This window comes from Sardina pilchardus, chromosome 5, assembly GCF_963854185.1.
Source record: "Sardina pilchardus chromosome 5, fSarPil1.1, whole genome shotgun sequence".
Taxonomy (NCBI): Eukaryota; Metazoa; Chordata; class Actinopteri; order Clupeiformes; family Clupeidae; genus Sardina; species Sardina pilchardus.
The window spans coordinates 11960047-11987284 of NC_084998.1; the positions used below are offsets into that span (position 1 = coordinate 11960047).

General features: G+C 42.4%; 1 protein-coding gene across 1 annotated transcript in view; it reads right to left on the minus strand.

The window, feature by feature from the left end:
- The window catches only part of LOC134079780 (prolyl 4-hydroxylase subunit alpha-2-like), a 32439-nt gene that overhangs the window by 4217 nt on the left and 984 nt on the right, over positions 1–27238 (minus strand). The window contains exons 3-13 of the mRNA XM_062535855.1: positions 9005–9162; positions 4047–4184; positions 3556–3780; positions 2782–2951; positions 2249–2425; positions 1821–1891; positions 1465–1564; positions 883–933; positions 611–670; positions 450–518; positions 153–249 (exon numbers count right to left, since the gene is read on the minus strand). Coding sequence (XP_062391839.1) covers positions 153–249; positions 450–518; positions 611–670; positions 883–933; positions 1465–1564; positions 1821–1891; positions 2249–2425; positions 2782–2951; positions 3556–3780; positions 4047–4184; positions 9005–9162 — 1316 coding nt within the window. The remainder of the gene's footprint in view (positions 1–152; positions 250–449; positions 519–610; positions 671–882; positions 934–1464; positions 1565–1820; positions 1892–2248; positions 2426–2781; positions 2952–3555; positions 3781–4046; positions 4185–9004; positions 9163–27238) is intronic.

Genomic DNA, 27238 nt, shown 5'->3' on the forward strand with positions numbered 1-27238 from the left:
CTTCACCTTTTGACTTACACAGTCCTGCCACAAAAGAAGTGAATCATACATGTTATGACGTTAAACATTGCTTGGGGTCAAACTGATCCCGAGGATAACATGGGAGCTAAAGGCACCTCAAAGTCCGTCTAGTCTTATGTAGGTGTTCTCACCCCATTTGCTCCCTAGGAAAACAGGGCAGGCGGCATGTAAGGTGCGGTCGTCCTCCAGGCCATTCCGTAGAATGTTATACCACAGCACCGCAGAGCCCTACACAGCGGGAGATGAGGCAATGGAGAATCTCACAGCGGTCTGTAAATCATGTAGTCTAGCATGTGTGTGTGTGTGTGTGTGTGTGTGTGTGTGTATACGTGTGTGTGTGTATGTGTGTGTGTGTGTGTATACGTGTGTGTGTGTGTGTGTGTGTGTGTGTGTGTGTGTGTGTGTGTACGTGCGTGTGATCTTTTCACCTTTTGTGGTAGTATTTCTGCACCTATATCAGGAAACACTGTAGAACCACCCAATTTGACATCACTCATCTAAGACAAATAAACAATGTGTTTCAAAATGTTGGCCCTACAAAACTGTGAGAATAACTTAACAGTGAGATAAATAACATTAAAAACCTTACATATATTAAGATGGTTGCTATTCTTCCACCTTTAAGTGCATGGTCAGGGTCATTCCCGAGCTGTGAAGTGAATAACTGGTATTATATGACATGAATAAAAGCTGTCAGGCACAGTGTCTGAATTCAGGTATGCATGTTTAAGATTGGATGGATATGGGATAATTATATTTAATCACGTCGATTTCTCTGAGAAGCTCAGGCACAGATATTTCCATGCGATATCATGTCCTTATTGATCTTCTGCCAAGATTAAGATTTCCTCTTCTGCATACCTTAGAGTCGAAATGTGGTTCATACTGTCCACCAATTCCATAGTTGGCCACCTAAAAAGGAAATATACAGTAAACATTGATAATAAAGAAATAATAAAAAAAACATTTAATTCATAGTGCCCCATACATGTCACCCCAGAGCACTGCCAAAGAGAGAAATCAATGTGTTAAAGTCTAGCATTAAGAATCAAGAGATGGCAAAAAAATCATCCCGCTACTGTAAATAAAGTACATGCATGTGACATTTTTATGAGCTTACATATAAATGATCAAACGGAGCTTCGCATTATGTAAGGGATAACGGCCGACGAGGTGACCGGTTCGATAGAAATAATGGCTAGGTGGAGGTCTAGAACTCCGGCGACGTGCGGAGCATCCGAACTCGCGCCCTCAACCTCACATCCGGTTGGTGCATATACAAACGTGATGATGTAAGCAGTACGTACAAACTTAGACATGTAGACATTAATACAGATTCAGTCTACTGGCGTGATCTGAATACTACAATGCACAAAATCACAGGATCCTCTTTCCATGAGGGAAACATGCCATTGAGCAGCAGAGCTCCTGGCCAGAGATTACCTGCAGGCTCTCAGCCGTGGTCATGTCTAGACCGGTGATGTCACTTATCCTCTGGCTCAGTTTACGGATGACAGGGTCCTCCTCGTCTTTCAGCCAGGTACTGACATTAACACAGACTGTATGTCAGTGATCATCTTATCATTACCAAAAGCTAATATGGACATAGTAAACTGACATGGGATAAAACAAAAATCATGATCATAACAAAAATGACAGTTTTTACAAACACAGTTTTTTTTTTGCCTGAGGGAAACAATAACAAAAATAAACAAAAGGTATAACCATATGAACTAAAGCACTGTCACTCTATACCATGAATACAGTTAACAAAATAGAGGGAATGGGGATTCTCTAACCTTTTTGACACACGTGATTCTGTAGAGTACTTGTGTCCAGTTGTGTGATCGATGACCATAGCCCTTTCAAGCTTTGAAATGGAAATACCGTAATTTCCCAACTATTAGCCATGGCTTATACATTGATTTAGCACAATTTCTTCAACTATGAGGTTTTAATACACACGGACAGTTAATATGGTATTAATATGGTTTTGTCCATATTAGTGTCCTGCGACTGATACACAATGTGGCTAATACACAGGAAATTACTGTAGACAGCTGAATACATAATACCACCAAAGACATGAGACAAATGCTCCAAAATACTTCACTAGTACACAGTAACCTGTGTGACTCATAGTGTGTGTCTCTCTCTCTCTCTGTCTGTGTGTGTGTGTGTGTGCGCGTGTGTGTCTATACAGTCTATGGTGTGTCTCTTAAATCACCTTGGGGCGGGACAGCCTCTTAACGGCGTCTATTTCCTGGTCTGATATGATTTCAAGGTATCTGACGATAGGTGGGCTGTCCCACTCCTCCTGCAGTTTAATGGGAGCGTAGAGCCATGGTGCGCTGCCCTCTCCATGGCTATATCTGCAGAACAGCTTCTTCTGTCTCCCTGGTGCCTGTGGGTCACACACACAACATGCACTGAGCATCCTCCTGGCTGATGCCATTCACTCTTGTGATAGAGGACCAGTTTCGGAGGAGTTTGGCTCCAAAACGCTACAGTATATCCTCCATTTTAATGAATCTTCAGTTTTCCAGGTCATTTCAGTGGATATGTATTTGGACAGTCTCATTTCATTTCTCTTTACTCAATCAAAACAACTGAACTGCAATTTTATTGATATTACCTGACATATACAATTACATAACATGTCTTAAAAATGTTTTCTAAAAAATGGAGATATACTGTAGCTTTCTGGAATTCATGTATGCATGTTGAGTGTGATGGGGCAGTGCAACTGTGGTAACTTGCCATTCTGAGGCCTTTGCCTCGACATAAGGCTTCGTACGGGTTACTGTATAAGCTTCTGGGTATTAGTGAGTCTATGTTGAAGTTGAGTGGCCGGGTCCCAAGCGCCTGAAGGACGCTTCGCAGAGTGCTGGAGTACATCTGCTGAACCATACCCTGTATGTTGGTGGGGTCTTAGAAGACAGGAAGTAGTCTGTTACACCAGGGAACATCAGTAACAACAGTACACACTATATGTGGTAGTTATACAGTTAAGTAGACATTATCCATTTGTACCCTTCATAGTGTCCTACTCTTATTTATTTGAGCTTCCTGATGCCCTAGATCAGTGGTTCTCAAACTTTTCACAATGAGTACCACCTCAGAGAACAATTGACTCTACAAGTACCACCATTATGACCAGCATTAAAATACAGTAGCGTAGGCCAATAATATATTTTACATTGTACATACTGTTTTGCATTGTTTTGTTTAGTTATTTTCAAGAAAGATAAAAACTAGTTGATTTTTTTTTAAAACTGTTTTTCATTAGATATGTTTTTATATAATTTCAAGTGATGATTTATTAAATAAAAGTAAAACATCTTGGAGACTCCCTGAGTACCACAACAGACAGTCCGCGTACCACCAGTGGTACCCGTACCACAGTTTGAGAACCACTGCCCTAGATTACAGGATTAATGGTCAGGTAGAATAGTCAGGCATATCTCAGATTCACACTTCACAAAGATAAAACTACAAAGAGTATGGGCTGAAGTATAGCTTGAAATGGCCTACCATGGCTCACAAGTTGCTTTATAAAGCTGAGTTCCGTAGGCAGGTTATCCGTTTGGAGGAAGGATGTGAGAGAGTGAAGACTGCCCACTCCCAAGTTCAGTAGCCTCATCGTTTCAGCCAGCCAGCTGATGTAAAGTGGGTACTTCAGGTTTTTATATGCGACCATGGCTATATGGAAGGTTTCATCTGGGCCCAAGGAGGTTGCAGCAACCATACCTGTCAGAACTAACAACAAAGTATTTGTTTAACAAAGTAAATGGCATCTATGAACTTGCCCAAAGAAAAAGGAATGATAGCTTTTTAAAAAAATACAATATACACGTATTTGGTTTAGGTAAAAATGTCTTTTATCGATGTTTGCGTCACTGCTCATTACCCAACAATAGTTCTGCTGAGATCAGGTATAATATTATCATAATATCATAATATATCATAATATTATCAATACAAATGTCACCTTAAAATGGGAAATACAGACAACAATCTCTTACCTGATTGTTCTCTACCCATGATGCTTGTTGGCTCTAGCTGGTATGTATCTTGTAGTCTGATGAGAGCCAGAGCTATCCCATTCACATCTCTGTCTGTTGGCAGAGCCTGAGATTTAAGCTTTACCATTTTGAGGAACTCTGGTCAGAAATAAAAAGGGATTGGAAAAACAAAAAAAAGGTTGTAATGGTCATGAAGGGCATCAGACAGAGCTGTTCTCAACCTCTTCAGGTCAGATTGAGGTGAGGCAGGGGCGCTGCTAGACAATTTGGGCGCCATGACAAACGATGAGGCCCCCTTGTTGTTGAGAAACATCCTATAGCTTTCTTTCAGGGGGCACAGTGTGGTGGGCAACAGATCAAACCAAAACAAAGGTTCCGTGTCATCCTTGTGGGGCTACATGCCCACGAGTTTCGTGTGACTGTAAGTAGAGCCTGGAATTTAACCTTTACCACCCTCAGGAGTTAGTTCTGTTCATAAATAACAAAGAATAGGCCTAGGAGGACACACGTATGGTGGGCAGGTCAAATTAAATGTAATTTATCACTTCAACGCTACAGGGTTGACTTCAACCGTCTCAAGTCAGACTCAGATGAGAAAGGATGTGTTTCTCGAGGTGGAAAAGGTCGCATTTTTCAAATGGTTGAAAATAACCCCGTGATGGTGGTGAAAATCCACACTGAGAGACCAAAGACATGCAGGTCTTCATTGTTGAGATATCAATTCCATCGATAGAACCTTCTTGCCTTGTGAGCTTAAGTTGTGGCACTTAACAGTTGCAACATTTGAATATTGTTGGGGCAGGTGCAGAGTGGAAGAGCTCGGTTTTGGTGCTAATTAGAAGGCATGGGACAAGGGCAAGGCTATACAGCCAGTGAGAAGAGAGAAAGGAGAGAACAAGAGGAGGCTAGATGATCAACAGTGGGGTTTCAAGCAAAACAAGGGTAATGGATGGAAGATCAGCTGGAGAGAACTATGGCCTATTAGCCTAGAAATCTAGACGCCCCTAGCGGCAGCAAATGTAATTTGGCTGGCGGGGCAGTCTAGGCACGATCCATAGAGCCAGGGAGCTGAGAAGTCGAAAAACCAGCGGGCCAATCACAGCGTGTATAGAGTCGGTGGGTGGGCTTAACATAATGGTGACTGACATGCGACCAGAAGTTGCGACGGTAACGCATCCTGTTATTTGAAAACAAGAAGATGATTCGTTTAGCGTTATCCTATGGCTATGGCTATGGCTATGGCTATGGCTATGGCTATGGTTATTTAGCAGACGCCTTTGTCCAAAGCGACATACAAATAAATAACAATACAAATTAAATTAACAGTGAACAATTACAAACTAGGGAGAATAGTAATATTATCAGTAAAACAATAATTTTAAGCACTAACCTAATGAGAAATAAAACAGTGAAATGAGAATAGCAATCAAATAAGTCACTCAGTTAATTATATATAATAATAATAACTAAAGCATGGTATGGCTAAATTTAAGGACAATAGCAAAATAAATTTCAAATTCTATCAATAGACAAATTATAACAAAACAATACTATTATACAAACCATAACACATCACAAATTCAAAGGACTAAGTGCATATTAAATAAATATGCCTTAAGACCCCTCTTAAAAGATCCAAAGCTGTTGCTGGAACGGAGAGCATTTTATCCTATTGCGTGGAGAGGGAAGGTTACGCATCCTGCTACTTGAAAACAAGAAGATGATTCGTTTAGCGTTATCCTATTGCGGGGAGGGAATTCGAAAGACAACTGATTATCCCACCCCTCCGATTGAGCCCTGTCTACGGTGAGTGTCCGGACCCTACATCTTGATGTGGGTCTGGCTCGTCAGGCTAATGGCCTATAGATGCTAACCACATTCATTTAATTGTTGGAGCCACTTAGGATATTCTTCCTATACTCCACAGAACCTCAGTCAATGGATTGGTGAAGACAGAAGCCTGTATGTATGGTCCACGGCTCTTTAAAGCATATTCTGTTCAGTTGTAAAACTAGTTTGACCCAGGGTCGTTACACCTGGAGATATAATTAGGTTTTAAAATCACTGGAATGTAAGGTCAACTCTTTGTTGATTGGTCACTGGGAAAGTAGAATTTGTTTAGTGTGAGAAGGACAGAAAAGTGGCCATTGGACAAATATAGGAAGACAGGGGGGCAAAGGATAGCCTGACGACGTCATACTCAATTCTTATCAGAATATGAGTCTGAAACTGCTCCATTCAGCTGCGATTAAGGGGCGTGATTCAACCGATACAGTGCGGGGGGGATAGCTCTGCACTCATTGGATAGACCAAACCAAACAGAACAAGTTATTGGCTGTCAGTATCTGCGAAATCTAAGACAGAAATATGTAGCAGGGTAGGCTATGGAAAACATCCTCCTTCGTTTTTAAAAATAATTCCTTCAAACTGTATGCAATGAACAGCTGGGGAAGTGTGTCGTTAACCCAACGAGCAAACAGACATTTTTAAACAAACGGGAACAACATCACCCAAACATGCTGTTTTAACTGGGTGAAAGTGAAACTGAAGTTTTCCCACATATCCTCGTTGGTCTAAGTGTTCAGAAATAGTTGTGCGAATCCGTGATAAAACCTCCGTTTCAATAGCTAAGATAAACGAAAGGCCAAACTGCATGAACAAATTATGCATTCATAGCCATAGCGTTTCTGTTGCAATCAAAATCAACCTAAGCGAACATGGTCTCACACCCAACTCGTTGAACGAGGACGCATGCAGCCGTGAACGTCACTGCTGTTCATATGTCAATCATCACGTAAAGCCCGCCCTGTGAAATGTGATTGGTCCGGGCTGAAGTGTATCTCGAATAGTAGCAGCTGAACGGAGCAATGCCAGACCGAAGTTCCCTGCAGAAAAAGAATGGAGGCGGGGCTAAACTTCGGTCTGGCATCCAGGCTAGGCAAAGGATAGAATTGGAAACTCCTGGTGGATATCAGAAGGCAACGGCAAGTTCCACAGAGTATTCAGAGAGGGTCATTCCTTCATGCTTCTGCGGACCCCTGGTGCGTCTACGGGAAGGGACTGTCTCAATACTTGTGAAGGAGGATCACCGGAGCAACACAGATGTTTACTATAGGTGCACAGCAAAGAAAGACTAATGTTTCAATGTTCACAACATCTTCGTCAGAGTCCATTGCAGAGTATTGCTTGCTTTTGAGACCACACAGAGTGTTGAATTCTGAGTGTGAGCACATTGTCTATTTAATTGTGCTAATTATTCCCTTTAAAGATGCAATGAAGGAAACCTTTGAAAGGAAGAAGTTAAAGGAGAATTCCGGTGTGAAATTGAGCTTAACTGTACCGAAACATGTTAAGGTGTACTCACACACGCACTTTCACTCACCCCCAGCATTCCGAACTCCTCCGTTTTCAGCCTAGCTTACAGTAGGCTTGAATCTATTAGATTGGGCATTACGTAGCCTATGCAGCTAAATCGCTATTTTTAAACCATTAAAAAGGTTCCAAGTAACTCCACACTGCATTGGTTGACTTCTGAGGGTCCTGACATTTAAAACGAGATACTTAGAACTTTGGAAGTGCACAGGAAGTTTATTAAAAAAGACTGTTTATTCAAGCAGTACCTTCATAGAATCTCTCCGCTGGGCGCCATCTTGTGGTGAAGTCGCGATAAGTCGACTGACGAGCACAAACGAACAGGAAAGACGGGGACATATTGCAAACATTTTGAGCTTTGTTACTCATCATGCTCATGTAGACAGTATAACTATATTTCCTATGGAATTACTTTAGCAATATGTTCCCCTGTCCTTCCTGTTCGTTCGTGCTCGTCAGTCGGCTTATCGCGACTTGATTCCAAGATGGCGCCCAGCGGAGAGATTCTATGAAGGCACTGCTTGTAAACAGTCTTTTTTAAATAAACTTCCTGTGCATTTCCAAAGTTCTCAGTGTCTCGTTTTAAATGTCAGGACCCTCAGAAGTCTACCAATGCAGTGTGGAGTTACTTGGAACCTTTTTAATGGTTTAAAAATAGCGATTTAGCTGCATAGGCTACGTAATGCCCAATCTAATAGATTCAAGCCTACTGTAAGCTAGGCTGAAAACGGAGGAGTTCGGAATGCTGGGGGTGTGTGAAAGTGCGTCTAAAACACGTGTGAGTACACCTTAACATGTTTCGGTACAGTTAAGCTCAATTTCACACCGGAATTCTCCTTTAAGGCAGAACTGGTAGCAGGAGCAAAAGAACAATGCTGGCAAGCACACATAAGACCAGTGGAGACAGGACTTAGAGGCTTTGTAGCAAATCCAGCTACAACAAATAGGCCTATGTCAGATTTTGGCTTTCATGGACGATCACTGAAAAGAACTGCAAAATTGTCTGAAGCTTCTGAAGAGACAAGTCAATGGTTATGACTGAGACTTTCTCGAAGCAAAGAAACCAATACCATAACACATATTTGTAAATGTGAAGATGTCATCACACACACAAGGGTTTATCTTTTTAGGGTTTATCCCATGCTGCATCAGTTCTGCACTAAATAAATGTTGTGCTATGAAGGCCTGAAACACTTGGAAACACAATGAATATACATAAGGGTATAATAAAGGTTTTATTAACAATACCCTTATATAATTAACAACAAAAACAATTAAACAATAAAACTAAAAAGATATTGACATCAGTTTTCGGCTTTTTATACATCGTATAGGTATCAGCCCAGAATTATTCCTCAATCGATGCATCCCTACAATTTATATTCCATAAAAATGCAACACACCTCTTTGAGAAGGATAGCCTTTTCAGTTGATAAACACTGTAACCTCACACTAGCCTCCACATAGAATCCATAATTGAGGTAATTGTTTTTTTATAATAAGAGTTCTGCCACACTAGGCTATGTATTTTTCTTCACATACACACACACACTCTCGATTGTGCACGCATTCATTCCACTGCATACCAGATAAAGGGCTCTTCTCCACGGTTTCCTCTATCACCGTCCATTTGGTCCTCAGATTTCTTACCAGCCTGTACGCAGTGAGTGGATTACTCACGTGCTCTTCCAACTCATCCAGAGAATCCACACAGGCTGTGAGCTCAGAGAGGTCCACTAGAACCCTGGAAGAAAGAATCAAGTCAAGTCAAGTCAAGTCTTTTTTATTTGTATAGCGCATTTAACGTGCACAGAGCAGAGAGGGTTAAAGCGGAGTGAGAGGCACAAACGTTCGATCATTTCCGCGTTCTGTCTTTGCAAAGGGGAGGGGCCTAAATCCCCCTTTAACCCTTTATAGGGCACTCATTGAAATCTTTGGAAATTCTAAATTTTAACTTCAGAAAGTTAATGGGGGATGTTTCAGGACATAAAAAAAACAAAACAAAAAAAACATTATTTTTCATCTTGGCATAGCAAATCATGGTCAATGAAGTTACCATATATATGTCCTTGCCCGTCTGGGGGGGGGGGGGGGAAACAGAGAAAAAAAATCTCCGATCAACACCATACTTGACACAGAGCATCCTCAGCTGATGCCTCACCAACCCATTTCAGTTTTTTCTTCGGAACTTTTACCGTTCGCCCGTAACAGCCAATTTTGCCCATTTTTGCCAATTTTGCGAAGCCGCCAGACAGAAAGTGAGCTTATATCTCAGCAACCCCTGCATGTATCATGTAAACATGTCAGCACCCAATTTTTGCCATGGTCGTTCTAGCAACTCAGACCGCATGAGTGGCTGTGCAGGATTGTGACGTTCTTTAATGCAGGTTCTGCACCGCGAAACAAGTTCATTTAACTGTCCACTCAAGCCTGGCCACCATACTGTTTCTCTGGCTCGCTCTCTACACTTCACTACTCCCTGATGTCCCTCGTGCACTTTCTCTAGAACACTGTTTCGCATTGCTGAAGGTATCACCGGTCTGGAGCCTTTAAGTAGGAGCCCATCCTGCACTGTAAGGACTGCTCTCTCTCGCCAGTATTGTCTGAGAACCGCATTCGATGTGCTGAACTCTGGCCATCTAGTTTGACACATCGTCATGACTTGCGAACAGATGCTGTCTGCTTTGAGCTGTTCTCTGAGATTTGCAAGGTAAGTCTGACTAGCAGGTAAGTTACACATGATTCTGTCCATATACATGTTTGTATCTTCCATGAGACCTTTAGCTACACTGCTGGCTCTGATGTCATTGTTTACAGGTGCACGTGACAGTGTATCAGCTGTGAGCAGTGTCTTACCAGGAACATGGTGGATTGAATATGAGTACCTCATGAGTCTCATATGAAATCTCTGGATCCGTGGTGGTAGTTCAGACAGCGCTTGACTGCCCAGCAAACTGACCAGAGGCTTGTGGTCAGTCTCAAGGTTCAAATGCTGTCCAATGAGAAAGTCTTTGAATCTCTCACATCCCCATGTCAAGCCAAGAGCTTCTTTTTCGACTTGTGCATATCGCTGTTCAGTGTCTGTTAATGATCTAGAGGCGTATGTATGCAACTGGCCTCCATTCATCCTCTTCCTTTTGCAGGAGGACTGCCCCCAGCCCATACGAAGACGCATCAGCTGACAGTTTCAGCTCTTTGTTTGAGTCGTACAGGACCAGGACAGGAGGGGATGTGAGCTCGCGCTTCAGATGGTCAAACGCATTTTGCTGAGCATGGCCCCACACCCATTCATTTTTCTTTGAGAGCAGGTCCCTTAATGGTTTGTCTTTTTCTGCTAAGTGAGGGATGAATTTCCCAAGATGAGTGACCATACCAAGGAACCACTCTGGATATCACACCCAGATTCTCCATACGCTCCAGTTCTTCCTTCACCTTCCCTAGCAGAGGAATTAGGACACGTCTGGGCGTCGACAGGGAATATGGTGTTGCCTCAGGTTTCAGTACGATGGTGTATGGCTGGTGTACCCTGCCTAGACCACTGCACAATGAGGGGTACGTTTCTTTCAGCATTTGGACGTCAATGCTATCAAGTCTAGCAACAAGCTCCAGTTTAGTTATAGCAGGCCGTCCTAGTAGAGGAGTATGTAGATCACGGACAACATACAAGTCTTCCTGAACAGTATGTTCGCCCTTTTTAAGCGACTCTTTGACAGTGTGGCGACTGCCGCCAGGGCCAAAAAGTGGTTTCTCAGTCTGGGTCAGTGGGCATGTGTTGCCAGATTCTATCATGTTTTTATAGGTCTGATGTGGGATACTGAGACATCAGCCCCAGTATCAATCTTAAACCTGACTTTCTGGTTCCGGATCTCTAACTCTACTGACCATGGATCTGTTCCAGCCTCAACAGAACCTAGGAGGAGACCTTCAGTCTGTGCATCGACTACTGCATTCACTGATTTAGCTGCCCTACAAACTTTCTGAAAGTGGCCTTTCTTTCCACATGTGTGGCAAATAACATTTTTGGCAGGACATTGCCAATTTGGATGAGATGCATTTCCACACTTATGACATGTTAATCGATCGGTCTGCTCATTTGGCTCTGGGCCTCTATGCTTGGACTGTGTGTATAGCTTGGGCTTTCCAGGCATTTGGTGTTTGCCTTTAAAGGTAACAGCATCCACTTCCATGGTGTTTTTAACAGTCTGAGCATCCACCCGTAGGTCTGACTGTTACCTCTTTACGGCTTCAGATTGTCTTGCCATAGTGATAGCTTTCTGCAGTGTTCAGACAATGCTGTGTCTCTCAGTCCAACTACTAATCTATCACGAATCAATTCGTCATTCAGTAGGCCATAATCACAGTTTTGGGCAAGAGTGTACAAAGCAGTAATAAAAGAGTCCACTGATTCAGTTCCCAATTGCACTCTTCTGTTAGATTTCACCCTCTCATAGATTACATTTTTCTTTGGGACAAAGTATTTGTCAAAGGCCTCTTTAACATGTTTGTATTCTTGTCTTTCGGCATCATTTAAACTTAGTCCACGCAAAATGTCGTCTGCCTCATCACCCATACAGTATATAAGGGTGTTTACCTGATTAGCATCAGACGAGAGGTTTAGGTTGCTAGCCACTCGGAACCGTTCAAATCTGCGTATCCATTTTTCCCACTCCAGCGGTTTTGCGAAGGTGAACGCTTCAGGTGGTTGGATAGTGAAGGCAGCGGTAGTCATTACGTTGGGTTGAGCTTGTGGTGCTGCTGCAGCTGCAAATGCCCGCTCGTTGCGTTGCTCAGATCTGCCCCTCTCCGTCGTCATCCTAGACTAGAGCCTGGGACTAGCTGGCTTCCCGCGCGTTAGCAGGTCACAATCCAAAAAGTCGCGGCAGAGACACTTTTATATGAGGAGACACTGCACTGGAAAAATCGCCCATTGAAAAGCATGGGGTAACTTCGTAACGCGAAAGATGGCGGTTGTTTACACCGGTTTGCTATGGTTTGCACATGTCCCGCCTCTTCCAGTGCCGTTGCTCCAATCATTTGGCCGATCCTTGGCGGTCACGCTTTTTGAAAGCTGCGTCGTGAAGAATAGAGCATGCGCAGTCCAAAATTACCAGCAAGAAAAAGGCTTTTTAAGCGTTAATTTGATACAAAACCACCAAACCTTTTCAGCGATTTTAGTCTGATTTTCATCGTGATTTCAAACATGTGATTTTTATGTCTCTTACACCTCGGAACATGAACATCCAGCTCTCTCCCCATTCATTTAGATAGAGCCTGGTCTTGTTCCGGTAAAAGTCGCTGCCCAACCCCATGGCCAATATGGCTGCCGAGTGACGTGACTTGCTTTAAAAAGACTTTGGTTGCGGTCAGCTACTCACTGTTCTCTCCCACTCCCAGCTCCTTTCACTTGTGTGGCATTACGCGCACTTCTGACACCATGTTATGTGGCTATGGCTATGGCTATGGCTATGGCTATGGTTATTTAGCAGACGCCTTTGTCCAAAGCGACATACAAATAAATAACAATACAAATTAAATTAACAGTGAACAATTACAAACTAGGGAGAATAGTAATATTATCAGTAAAACAATAATTTTAAGCACTAACCTAATGAGAAATAAAACAGTGAAATGAGAATAGCAATCAAATAAGTCACTCAGTTAATTATATATAATAATAATAACTAAAGCATGGTATGGCTAAATTTAAGGACAATAGCAAAATAAATTTCAAATTCTATCAATAGACAAATTATAACAAAACAATACTATTATACAATTAAGTTATGTAAGTTGGTGCAGAGAATAACACGGCTACACAAAGGTATAAGGTAGTCTCACATGCCAACTCAAATACGTCATAACATTGACCCCCTGACCCTTAACGTCATTATCAACACTAATCTACACAACAGATAGCGATGACTATAACCATAACGATAAAAGCGTCCACACTGGCCAACGATAAGAAAAGTCTCTCCTCATGTCAATGAATGTGAATTCTGATTGGCTGTTATCTTTTTATCGTTCTCAAAATCGCTCTGAAAGTGATCAACAACGATATCGTTCTTCATGTCGTTATCGTTATAGTTTAGGTGTGAACGTTGTCATTCATATTAACGAGAGCGATATTTGTTTATAGTTATCGTTATCGTTCTTGGTGTGAACGGCCCTTAAGCTTTCAAAATAATCAACATCTCTCCTTTTCGTCTCTATCGTTTGGGTGAGAGGTTTGACTCATGAAGGTGCCTGTAGAAGCTCACGCCGTAATGTTATTGATACAGTTCAAGCCATGCGTGTGAGGGCTCATATTCCATAAACATTTGTCACTTCCTCCTTCTCTTATAGCCTACTGTGGGAAAACGGGTTTCGGGGACAAAAGAGGAGTGTTAGGAATGCATTCCTCAGTAGGTGTTCTGATGGAGTGTAAAGATGAGCAATGCTTCACCTATGAAATGACATGTTACAGTTATGGGAACTGTAATGTTTTTTTTATGGCAGATGCTATTTGCAATTATGAACATTACTATTTACACCCGGGGTGTCTATAATGGCAGATGCTATTTGCACCCGGTATTTGTAAATAGCGATCACTGTTACACTGTTATTCATGCATAGGGCAAATAGCCATTGTTGCTATTTACACCCAGGTGTCCATAGTCAATAATACTATTTACACCCAGGTGTCCATAGTCAGTAATACTATTTACACCCAGATGTCCATATCAATAATACTATTTTGTTGTTACGTCACAGGGTGTAAATAGCTCAGCTATGTGGTCAAGGCTATTTGCACCAGGGGTGCAAAAACCAGGGGTGCAAATAGACACTCACATACTATTTACACTCGGGTGCAAATAATCCACAATACTATTTACACCCGGGTGCAAATAATCAACATTACTGTTTACACCCGGGTGTGTCTAATCAACAATGCTATTTACACCCGATGTCTAACATCCATGTACCCTGTCAATAGGCCTGTAGGCTATTTACCAGCTCTACCGTTTTTAGCTGTTTCGCCATGTCTGGGTAACTTAAAATATATGGAAGTGATTATACAAATATTAGGCTGATGAGTGGTCATGTGGTAGTCTAGCTTGATCAAGGCAAGCTAGTTCAAAGAGTTATTTTCTGAGTTGTCTTCCAAGCAGCGCTGCCACTGTTGACTTAAACTTCTACTCAACTGTACAAAACTGAAATAAAACTAGTTTATCTTCGACAGGTTCAAAAAGCACAAACTCTTATTTGCCGCGAGGTAACGTCATCTAAGAAAAGAGAGAGTCGTTCGTACCATGATAAAAAAAGCATCACCTGAGCAGAGATTCGAATCCTGAATCCCTGAGCCGGAGTCCGATCACATACCCACTACACCACAGCCCGTGATGAGATCGTGGGAAATATAGCATATAAATTGTGATTGCTACTGTAGGTAACGGTAAACAAACCAGAAGATCGCATTTCTTGATTTCGCTTACAAACAGACGGTTTTACCCGTTCACTGAGCAAACTTTGTAGAAATTTAGCACCACTTTCCCATCTAAAATATTGTTTTAATAATCCTAAATTGTTAGATTTAGGACTTAGATAGGACATCTCCTGCCAAGATGGTCCGTTTCTTTTGTTGTTACGTCACAGGGTGTAAATAGCTCAGCTATGGGGCCTAGGCTATTTATAGACACTCTGTTTTTTTATTTACGTAAAATTCCTACTTGTTCATGGTGTTAATCAGGGTTTCAGCTTGGATCAAATGAATTTATGATAAACACATTAGTATTGACACATTATGATAGCACTAATGCCATTTCAGAGACTTTGTGATTAATTGACTTTTTTGTTATGCTTTGATTGTTCAGAGAGGGTAGAGAAGCGACACACACTCTGGCTCCATATCAATGTTTTTTATTGAGTGATAACGTTTTGGCTTTGAACCTTCAACAGATTGTTGCCTTTACTCAATGACCTTCAACTATGCTCAAGATCAAAACATGAAAGAGATCAAATAGGTAAATGTGATGCGGTGAGAACGGGTACATTTACACTGGCTAAGAAACTCAATGCCTTTCAGAGTTCTGTCAGCATAGGGGTTTATGTAATCAATCCTTATCTGCTAGTCAAATAAAGGCTGGAATGCAGGGAATTTCACAATGTATACCATTACTCAGTTATAGGGTACATCAGCATTAACACAATAGATCATCCTGTCACTTGAACAGGTGCATTATTGGATGTTTCACACGTTGAAAGGTGGCGGGGGCCTCGAGTGCATTCACAGGGTGACTTTTGCTGCCTGAGGAGGATTCCACTCTGTCTGTGAACTTATTTGGTATTCAGATTATAACTTTTACTCATGGTAAACATAATCTTTGAATGTTGGCATGTGGGTTGAAACAAATAGCATTTCACAGGGGATAGAGGGCAGCCTGCACACCTTATGCTGTAGATGCAGTTATTTACAGCTAAGTGCAATTTCAGAGAAGGAACAAGAAAAGCGCAACACTGCTTACTCAACAGTTTAGCTCAGGGGTGTCAAACTCATTTTCACCGAGGGCCACATCAGCACAATGGTTGCCCTCAAAGGGCCAAATGTAACTATAAGATTTGTAGCACCAGCCACAAAATCTTTAGCATCGGTATAAAACTTACCCTAAAATACCCTTAACCCTAAAATCGAGAAGAGCAAAAGGTATCAGCATGACATGTTCTTTTTATTATTGTTATGTTTGTAAAAACAAAACAAAAACCTCTGTCAGTTCCATACAGTTTGACTTTTCAAGGGTCACTGGTCAGTCAGGAAGAGGTCATGCCATGGATTTTTTTTTTTTAGATTTGAGTATATTCAACTTAACTGTCATTGCACAAGCGAAATACCAGTAACGAAATGCAGTTTTACATCTAGCCAGCGATGCAAACAAACTGACATGTCAAAAATTGCATCACTACACCGTTCTATACACATACAGTAGAAGCGAACGGTCCCGGTGGACTTTTTCTTTGAAGTTGAAAGGTGTTGTGTGGATTCTACGTTGCTCGTTTTGAACCGAAATGAAAATGCAAAGCAACAGGATTACAACAAACTTCTAGCCTACCTATGCTTGCCTGATCTGAATGGACCTTTTCTCGGTCGGAATAGGCTCACTTTTGGCCAAACAGTAGCTACGTTTACATGCAACCATCGGAATGACCAATCGGATCGGCGATTTTCATTCCGATTGTCTTGTTTACATGAAGGAATTTCAACCCGATTGGGCCTGAATCGGATTAGAAAGGGTGCATGTAAACGTAGCTAGTCATTTGCTCGATTAGCAAGGTTTTGAAGCTGGATTTTTTTGGATAGGACTACACACAAATATGTATGCTTTTTAAACGTAGACGTAGACGTATCACGTAGTTTACAACTACCAATTGAAATCAAAGTAACTTACATCGATTCCCCTCTCAAAGAACCACACGCACTTCAAACAATCATGCGTTTCACAGGCAGGCTAAACCGAGCGCGTAATTTAGGTGCTCCGTTCGCTAAAATAGTTTAGAATACTGGTCTATTTTGTTTTCACACGTTCGCGTTGCTATCACATCTGATGTAGCCAGTTACATTGATCATAGAGGAAGGTGGTTGATGTTGCCTCCCTGTCAGTCTCACGTGCGTGCATTGTATTGCAGTGTATTGCCTATACGCAAAAACTGTATCAGACCTTTAAAGCTCTCGCGGGCCACATACTGTATCAGACCCTGTAAGCTCTCGCGGGCCATATGAAATGATGTGGCGGGCCGCATTTGGCCCGCGGGCCTTGAGTTTGACACCTGTGGTTTAGCTAATTTATTGATGATGAGGATCTGACTGACCGAAACATCAGCTCATCAATAAATTGGGTGATCCTCTGAGTAAGCAATGTTGCACTTTTATTTTTCTTGCTCTTGAAATACATATCAATTAAAAAGGTAAAGAAAGTAACCAGCAACCATCTAAACATTGCACTTCATGTATAGTTCAAATGAAGGTATCAAAGTTTAAGTGAGTCCAGAGTTCTTCACTCCATGGGTAGAATTTCATAAGGTTTGAGGTCATCATTTAAACCCGTTGACTAAAACCTATTTTTTACAGTCTATGACTAAAACCCTATACGCAAAGGTATGTCTTTAATGCATCACATTCTCATCCAGCTGAACATTGTGTTTCATGGCAGTAAAGAATCCTCTGCATAGTTGTCATTCAGACAGCAACACTGAAGGACATAATGTAACTTAAGAGACATTCCATATGTGATCATTATCGTCGCTATGTCATTGCCTCATGAATATGTTATGCTATGTGTCCACTGGACAGTGTTGTGCCTGAACGCGTTCATTGAACGAAAGTTCATGAACTCGTTCATAATTTTGGTGAACTTGAACTGAACGAACTGTATTTCTGCCTGATGAACGATTCTGTGAACGCGTTCATTCTGGTGTATGTGAACATCACGTTCACTTTTTTTTAATTTTGTTCAATAAGGTTCAGGCAAAAAACACACCATTAATAGCACTAGTGTTGCCCAACCGTTGCGTGTGCTTCTTTTGTCTATGCCAGATTCTATGCCTGTCTGAATTCATATTTCCGTATATCTAGCTAGGCCTACTACAGGAACTTTTCCTGCTGCCGACCTATGTTTCCGTAATGCAGCCACAGCTGCTATGTGAATGCAATCGCGGAGAAAATCGCACTTGATGATCAAGGGAAGTATTACGTGTAGCCTTTTAAAGTGCCCTATGTCACTGAACAGTTCCATCTCTCACGCTGCAGGTAGCGAATGCAGCAAGGTAAAAGCTACACTCTTCTGACAGTGCGGCCGCATTTCTGCCCAGCGAACCAAAGCCCAATTGGAAATTCTTAGATGTGAACAACAGGAGACCGTATTCATTTTGCATGCTTTATGTTTGAATGTCCGCTACCGTCAGAAATGCGGCAAGCAATTATAGTAGAATGTGCGTAAAACCTGTCTGAAAATGGCTATATTGAAATTGCTGGCAGTGGCAACAATTTTAAAAGAGTATAGTTCGCAACATATTGAAAAAATGAACTGAACTAGTTCATTTTTTGGAGCTGTGAACTTCGTTCATAATTTGGAATTATGAACTATGAACTGAACGAGTTCATTTTAAAATTTGTGAACTATGAACTGTAGAAAGTGAACTTTCCCAACACTGCCACTGGAGCCCTGCCAGATTTCGGGAGAGCCCAACTGCTACGTTTGGCCACTCAACAATTAGTCTGCCTCTGGTGACCTTGTCAGGCTAAGAATGATGTACAAATTTGCGAGACAAATTCTTGGGCTGGTCTTACCGTAATTTCCCGACTATTAGCCGTGGCTTATACGTTGATTTTCCAAAATTTCTTCAGGTATGAGGTTAATACAGGGGAGCAGTTAATATGGAGTTAATATAGTTTTGTTTCTTTTAACTTGCATAAAACACTGTTCTGCGGCTTATACACAATGCGGCTTATATGCGGGAAATTACTGTATACATATCACCTAGCACAACTTCCACAGCTGTGTGTGTGTGTGTGTGTGTGTGTGTGTGTGTCAGTCAGTTATAAGCAGTGATGCCAGTAACGCGTTACTGTATTTTGACCACTTTTTCGGTAACGAGTAATGTAACGCGCTACTATTTCCAAACCAGTAATCAGATTAAAGTTACTTATCCAAGTCAACGTGCGTTACTATTTTTGTCATTTTCATTTAGCTTTCTTCTTGTCATGTAGGCCTATGCTCACGTTTTCAGCATGAGGACAATGCATGTGTAGGCTCCACGCAGCGACACAGACGTAAACAACAATGCAGGGAGAAGAGAGATGCGCGTTTTCTAGATGAAAATAGGCCTACAGTTAGTAGACATATTTTGAGTTTGTGTCATCTACACATGACAACATTAAGGTACGTTGTACACTCTGTGTTGGCGACAAAGTGCTGTCTAGCAAGACATCCCGAGTTTGCATAGCCTACTGTATAGCGGCTCCCCGACGGCCGCAACGGAGAGTGAGAGAGAGGGGTGCGTGTGTGTGCCCGAGACGCATCCAAAACAGAGTGCACCCTGACTGGGCTGTTTCGTACGGAGCCCGAGAGGGCTCACGGCAATATTTTTGGGGGAAGGAAGAAAACGTGCGCTCACTTTGCAAAATTGAGCTTTATTTTACTAAATCGTGCACTCGTTTAAGTAGAGCGTGCTCTCGTTTCATTACATCATGCGCCTGTTTTCCTTAAACGTGCGCTCACAGTTCTACATCGTGGTCTCGCTAATCTAAAATGTGCACTCGTTTTAGTTTTTCTTATAATGGGCGCACGATTAGATAAAAACGTGAGCATGATTTGTATAAAACGTGCATTCATTTTCATTTTATAAAATCGAGCCCTTGAATTACAAAATCGTGCTCTCATTTTATTAAATCGAGCTCTCAATTAAAACAAATCGAGAGCTCGTTCTTTAAAGAACGTGCCCATGATTTATAGCTTATAATGTGCGTAAGTTAGAACATGATGAGCACTATCCAATTTGCTGTTACAGTTGTGACATGTAGGCCTTGGGTCAGTTTGAGGCATTGTGAAAGACATGGATCTAGGGTTTACCATGGGTTAGGTATGTCACACAAAGAAATACTGGCAACTTTAGTAACGCCTATACGTTGCGAACAAGCGGTCTTCGCTGCCGTGGCTATGATGACTTAGATCCCGTTATTGATTTTATTTTGGGCTAACTCCAAGGTCCCGGGAGGTTTCATGGGTAGGCTATCATTGCAGGCATCCCAACCTGCAAAAAGTCATTTCAGGGAGGTATCCCCATCCTTATCCCTACCCCCCCCCCCCCCTATTATAGGGCCCCCCCCCAAAAAAAAAATGTGCGGGGGGGGGGGCCCTATAGCCCAGTGCACTTCTAATCGTGTAAGAATATGTAGATTACTTTATGGGCTGCTTATACTATTTATGTAAACAGCTTTTATTCTTATTCCATTGCAACTTGTATCCCTGGCAACTAGCCGGCCTGAATATGCACTTGAAATGAAACCTATTGATACGGTTCGGGAGAAGAGATATAATCCCGCCCACACTGGAAATTGATTGGTTGACTTACCGAAACATGCCAATCAGGATGCTTCATGAGACACACACGCACACTACACACATGAACAGTCTCTCCCTCTGCCTCTCTGTCGTGTGCGCGCTACACAGATGCTGTGCGCAGTTTTGAGCACAGTCTGTGTCGTGTGTGCGCGATCTTGCCCGCTCGCTCTAGATTCCGGGAGATTTTAAGTAATTTGCGGGCATCAGTGAGCCGCTATTAATATGCGGGAGACTACAGGAACTTCCGGGAGACTTGGGATGTCTGTCATTCATTGGATGCACAAAAATACTAGAGAATGGCTTGCGGGTGAGAAAAGAGATGTGCCCATCATTCTTAGTGAACTCGACCCTGAAGGATTCCAGTGTCGCCGCCGGCGACGCCTGAGAAGCAGACTGGCTACTTCTCGGACCCAATTTCGTATGGCACATAGACTCATACCATAAATTGAGCCCATATGGAATCTGCAAACGGGTGCATAGACGGCTTCAGCAGGAAAATGATGTGGCTCTGAGCTGCATTTACAAATTGTGACCCTCGTATTATATAGTTGGTCGCTGCCCGACACTGACGCGCACGGACATGGGGACAGAGAATGTGGTTCTTCGCGATATGCAAGTGTACTCTGCTCTGTCACATCATTTTCCTGCTGAAGCCGTCTAATTCCTCAGAAATTAGCACACCATATTGGTGTAAACATCTGTAAACATTTCTTTTGAAGTTTGACGGCATAGGCTACTGTCAACATGATGCCATCAGTTCACTCAGAGTCATAAGACACTACCACAATAAACAGAAGTGAAGGAGAAAAGAACAACCTGTGTGTAGATTAGATTAACTAGAAGATAGTCTATCTCATAACATTCGCAGTAGGCTACTCACACTTATGCCTGAAGGCATCACTCTCCCGTGCGCGCTCAATGGACACTCGCGACCCGCCCCTCGACATGCACATTTAATCCAAATAAAACATTCACAATCGTGAAAGCAATGATGCATAGAAAACGTTAACTAAATTAATATAAATTCCGGTTAGCATCATTGCTGCAGAAAGTTGATTAAAACTCTTACATTCAAGTCACTCTTGCATGAGTTGGATGATAATCTCAATACCAATGTTTTCCAACTCCAAAACTCGAAAGGAGAAAAAGTATTAGCCCACATTGAAACTTACAGTAAACACACGCGGGGAAACTGAACAGTCCTACCAGTAAACTATGATAAACTAGCCAACTAGGCTAAGCTACTTTGTTTGTTTTTGAGGTTTCAAGCAGACAGCTCAATTAAAGAGGCAAAGTTGTAAAATGAATAGCAGGCTACAATCTGCATAAAGTGTGCTGTCATGAATATCAGAAATTTCAGTATGTAGAATAGGCTTACCGTATAAATAATTTTGTAAAGAAAATATTCTTTTATTGTGTTTCAAGTTTTTTCTAGGCTTTTTGTTGTTAAAAAATCATTAGGCTATATGAAAGGACAGCAATAAAAAGGTGACCATTTAGCGTTAAAGGCGATGCAATGAAAAATGTGGGTGCACCTAAATTTTGCGCTGGTGCACCTCAAATTAATCTAGATTAATTTCAAGATTACAGTGAGATTAATCTAGATTAAAGAAATTAATCAAACTTGGTGCATGGACTCGTGTACCATGTATCTTTTTATTATAATTAAATGGCATGAATGGCATACACAGGTGCCTAGTACTATGAATGCTATACTCCTATGTACCAGTGTATAAAAAACGAAATACAACTATAATCACTAAATTACCACTTATATTTGCTCATAATTGTGTTTTATCACTAACCAGTATTGAGTCATTAAAATAAATGCACACAGTACTAGGTCTCACACTAACAATAAGCACCTGTGTGCCATTTAATTATATTTAAAAAGATACATCAGGCATATGTGTAAAATGGACACTTGTGCCACTTAGGCTATGTGAATAGGGCGTATGATCAAATATATTTCTCCCAGATGGTTGTGTTTGAGGTGCTGTAGCAGGCATGGACTGGCCATAGGGCATACCGGGCAATGCCCGGTGGGCCGACGCATATTTGGGGCCGAGGCTGTCAATTTAATAATAATAAAAACAATTATTAGGCTCATTTATATAGCGTACGGCCACAACGGTAGCGAATCGCGGCCCATTGGTTGACTGCCTTAATGGACATTGGGCTAGTCCAATGAAATCTCAGGGCCCTCCCTATCTCCCTCCCGGCCTCATCTCCCTCTTGACTGGAGTTCGACCGGAGTTTGAGACCGTCCGTATATGAAAATGTACGAAGACAAACCACAAAAGCGCAAGGGGGGCGCAGAGAAGTTGCGAGATAAAAGGCTAAAGCCTACAAGTGGATGCAGCAAAAATGTGCTAAAATTACAGAAATGTTTGCCACCACAAGTTCAAACAGGGCCGTCGACATTTAGCAGCAGTGCAGAAGCAGCACCGAGTGCAGGCTTCAGAGAGGCACATGCGAGTGTGCAACAGAGTTACACAGAGGAAGGAGTAGCTATTCAAATTGATTCGGAGGAGGAGAAAGAGGTGAGAGACGTGACCCAGCAGGGACAGATTGAGGAGGAGGTCAGAATAGCTACTGTGAGGCAGGTAAGAAGGAGCCGAAATGTTGGCTGAACTTTTTGGGCGCACAACGAACAATTAAAAGTTTGAAATCTGCGACTGCTTCTTACCCTTGCTTCTTTTAGATGTATTACCTGCCTAGCCTACTATGTAGGATTCAGCACCCAGTTAAGCAAAACAAAGTTTTATAGTGTGAGCGCGTCTTTTTGTGTGGTTTCTGTGTAGCCTCAGCCCTCTCGCATGCATTTGAATTGCGATACCCATTATAAATGAACGAGTTGTCGGCTCGCCATCAACCTTCTGAAATCTTAAGACAGTCACGATTGGTCGAAATTGTTGTCAATCTTGACGCAGTACAACAAGCAAACTATCACATTTCTTTGCGACAAGCAGACACCCATACACACAGACATGCAGTCAGACGCATGGAATGAAACAGGAATGGTGATAGCCCATGGAATTAACAATGAAAATGTTTTGGGATGTGTAGCCTATACATCTTCACTAAATAGTAGGCTATCAAGGTGAATTGTTGGCTAAAACTGTGCAAATGCTCAACATAAATTATAGCAGGTTTTATTTAGTGAAGCATTTAATAGCATGAGTTTTGCGCACAACCTCATCCTTGCTGGTTTAAAGGTCACTCTAGTGCAGGGGTCTCAAACTCGCGGCCCGCGGGCCAATTGCGGCCCGCGAGACGATATTTTGCGGCCCCCGGCCTGAAGTCGAAGCTTAATGATAGTGCGGCCCGCGCAGATGCATCTAGCATTTTATATTTTGTAACAATCGTGGGCTGGGCTCTATAGCTGCGCTACCATAGCTCAGGCTCGTGACAACAACACAAATTAGCAATTGTTTGCTTGCAACATGTTCCAGCCCGCAACTTTCTGTCAAAATAATAATGTAGCCTAAGTCGCCCCTTGAGGGTATTTTTTATGCGATAAACGACACGGGTTAAAACAGACGGGAGGTACGTTTGTAGCCTAGACTCCACCTACTATACATCAAGTGTTTCGATTCAAGCAACGTTTTCACGAACTAGCCCCCTCATTACAAACTACACGCAGGAGACGTGCGGTTTGTAATGACGCGGAAGCGATGCATGCAGGTCACAGTTTTGCACAAACTGAAGCAGAAATACATAAAATGTTGAAACAAAAAATCACGTTTGATGAGGTCTTGGGTCTGTTATTCACATATCTGATTCTGAAGTATGTCTGCCTTTTGGAGATGATCGATCGTAATTGACAGTGATCTGGTTGCGTCTGTGAAGGTGCGTCTTTTGAGTGAACGACAGTGTTGCGGCTGCCATGCTTCGACCCTCTGCCCAACATAAATGGAGGTGCCAGTGGTAATTGAGATGATAGTGTCCTGGACCCCGTACAGACAGCTGAAAAACTGCAAAGTCACTTGACAGGCACTGATTTGACCAGGCTTCTTCATTGTATACAAAAGCTTTGTGTTAGTAGCCTAGTAGGCGTAGCCATAGTTTACTGTTGTTGGTTTACATTTTACTGTTTTGCTGTTAATTTCTTATCGGGGAAAGGACAAAAAAAGCAAAGTAAAACTGCTCAGCATTATATGAATATGTTCAACATTCAGTATTTACTGAGAGGTGCATAATTTGAGGTAGTTGTCATCCAGACATCATATGCTGATTAGATAGGTAGCCTAGGCTATACAGTATTTACACCTTCGTAAACCACAGACTTGGGGGGGGGGGGGGGCAACCTATGCGGCCCCCCAACCAGTTAATGTTGGTTACAGTGGCCCCCAGCTCATTTGAGTTTGAGACCCCTGCTCTAGTGTGTGTGTGTGTGTGTGTGTGTGTGTGTGAGAGAGAGAGAGAGTATAATAATAATTAATATTTTTTTTAGCAAGGGTAGGCTACTCGCTTCCATGCAGGCTAGGCCTACTGCGGTTTACTTAAATATTTTTTTACAAACAAAACAGTGTGCACATATGTTTTATCGTGTAAATTATCATGGTGGGCCACTATGGCCAAAAATGCCCGGGCCGTTTTTTGGTCCCAGTCCAGCCCTGTGCTGTAGTCCACTGCTGATTGGTCAGATGCTATGATGTCAATATTTGTAAGATAAGGCGCGTTCAAATTGACCTCTTGCAGCAGCGAGATCTGCCGGCGGCAGCAGGGGCAGGGATACAAACGCTGCTATGAAGTTGTACACTCTCCACTTCCCGTGGTCTAGACTTGACCATGTGACGAATCACGAGGCACGGACCCGCATGGACCCATGTGGATATGAGGAGGTATCTAAACACCTGCACATACGTCAGGGATGTAAAAGCCAATTAGGGCAAAGACCTGACGTCATGAAGGCAGGGTCTAGGCTCCGCTGCGCTCCGCAGTACCTTTTCGGCTGCTGCTCTGCTGCGGAGCAGCCGCCTGGCCATGCCTTGCTCCCGCAATAAGTTGAGGCCATGTGATACCGACTGCCGAGTCGAAAACACACCCATCTAGACCATCGTGGACAGATTTTTAACCACGTGCATCTTGTGCTGCGCAGTTTTTGTGCTGCGCAGCCATCTTGAACGTGCCTATAACGCCACTTTTGCGTCATCGACGGGTAACGCCCCTTCGCGTCGGGCCGTATCACCGTCTAGAACGTGCATTAACTTTGAATAACCGCACGGCGTCACCGTGTCGTCCATTATCCCGTACATAAAGGGTTTTTTACGGAGCGGCGTAATCGCCTGCATACCCGTGACACCAAGACATACAAAGACAGACACCAAACAAAAACTTTAACATCAAATCAGTAACCAAATGTACGCTGTGAATCATGCAACGCAGTGTCTCACAGGATTAGCCATGGGAAATCATATGAGACTGTGATACTACATTTCAGACATTATTATTTCACACGGAGCAATAAATAGCCATAAAGGTCAATTGGTTTAAAAGTTTAGTACATCATTGAAAGTTAAAGGAATACGCCACCCAAAAATGAAATTAAGCTAGTCTCGGTCACCCCCAGAGTTAGAACAGTGAAAAAAACCCGGTTAAAATCCGTCCGGGCATTCTCCTGCTTTGGGAGCAGCGATGTTAGCTTTAGCTTAGAACAGTTGCTGTAGTTGAAGGGTGTCAGTGAGCACGTCCTCCAAAAAGTGACCGAGACGTCTAAATTTTTTTCTAAATATATCTTGGGAGCCGTGTGTTCAAAACGAGTACAAATCATAATGCAAAATCGAACGAGACTATTACCTGGGCAGATCTTTACTTGGAACTATTTTCAGCCTCATCGCCGACGAAGCACCGCTAGCTAGGCGCAAAGTTCTCACGTAGCAGTCTTGTAAACTCCCAACTAGCTTCGACTGGAACTTCACAAGTGGTGCTACGTGAGAACTTTGCGCCTAGCTAGCGGTGCTTCGTCGGCGATGAGGCTGAAAATAGTTCCAAGTAAAGATCTGCCCAGGTAATAGTCTCGTTCGATTTTGCATTATGATTTGTACTCGTTTTGAACACACGGCTCCCAAGATATATTTAGAAAAAAATGTAGACGTCTCGGTCACTTTTTGGAGGACGTGCTCACTGACACCCTTCAACTACAGCAACTGTTCTAAGCTAAAGCTAACATCGCTGCTCCCAAAGCAGGAGAATGCCCGGACGGATTTTAACCGGGTTTTTTTTCACTGTTCTAACTCTGGGGGTGACCGAGACTAGCTTAATTTCATTTTTGGGTGGCGTATTCCTTTAACTGGACTGTCAACAGGATCTGCAATAGTGCAATATTTTTTTGGAAACAGCTCAAGGCTTTAGAGCTTTTGTTACACCCTACAATCAAGTTGAAGATTGTCTAACAACAACCTCCACACCTAAACTTAAGGGCTTCTTAAGGATTATAGCAAACTCAACCCAAAATCACAGCAGGTGACGCTTCACAAACATGACAGGCAAACACGAAGCAATTACAACAGACATGAGCATTCAGCTAAATTCTTCAGCCTCTAGGCCATATACCTAGCCATTAGTGCAAAGCAATCGAAAAAGAAGGGCATGTCTTTCATTTTACGCTCTAGTTATGAATGTCTTGACCTCTAGGTAGCACTTGAGGAGATCAAACAATCACTAAAACTGGTTAGGAGAGAGTGATAAAAACACTTGTAACATTCCTCTATCGACATATGA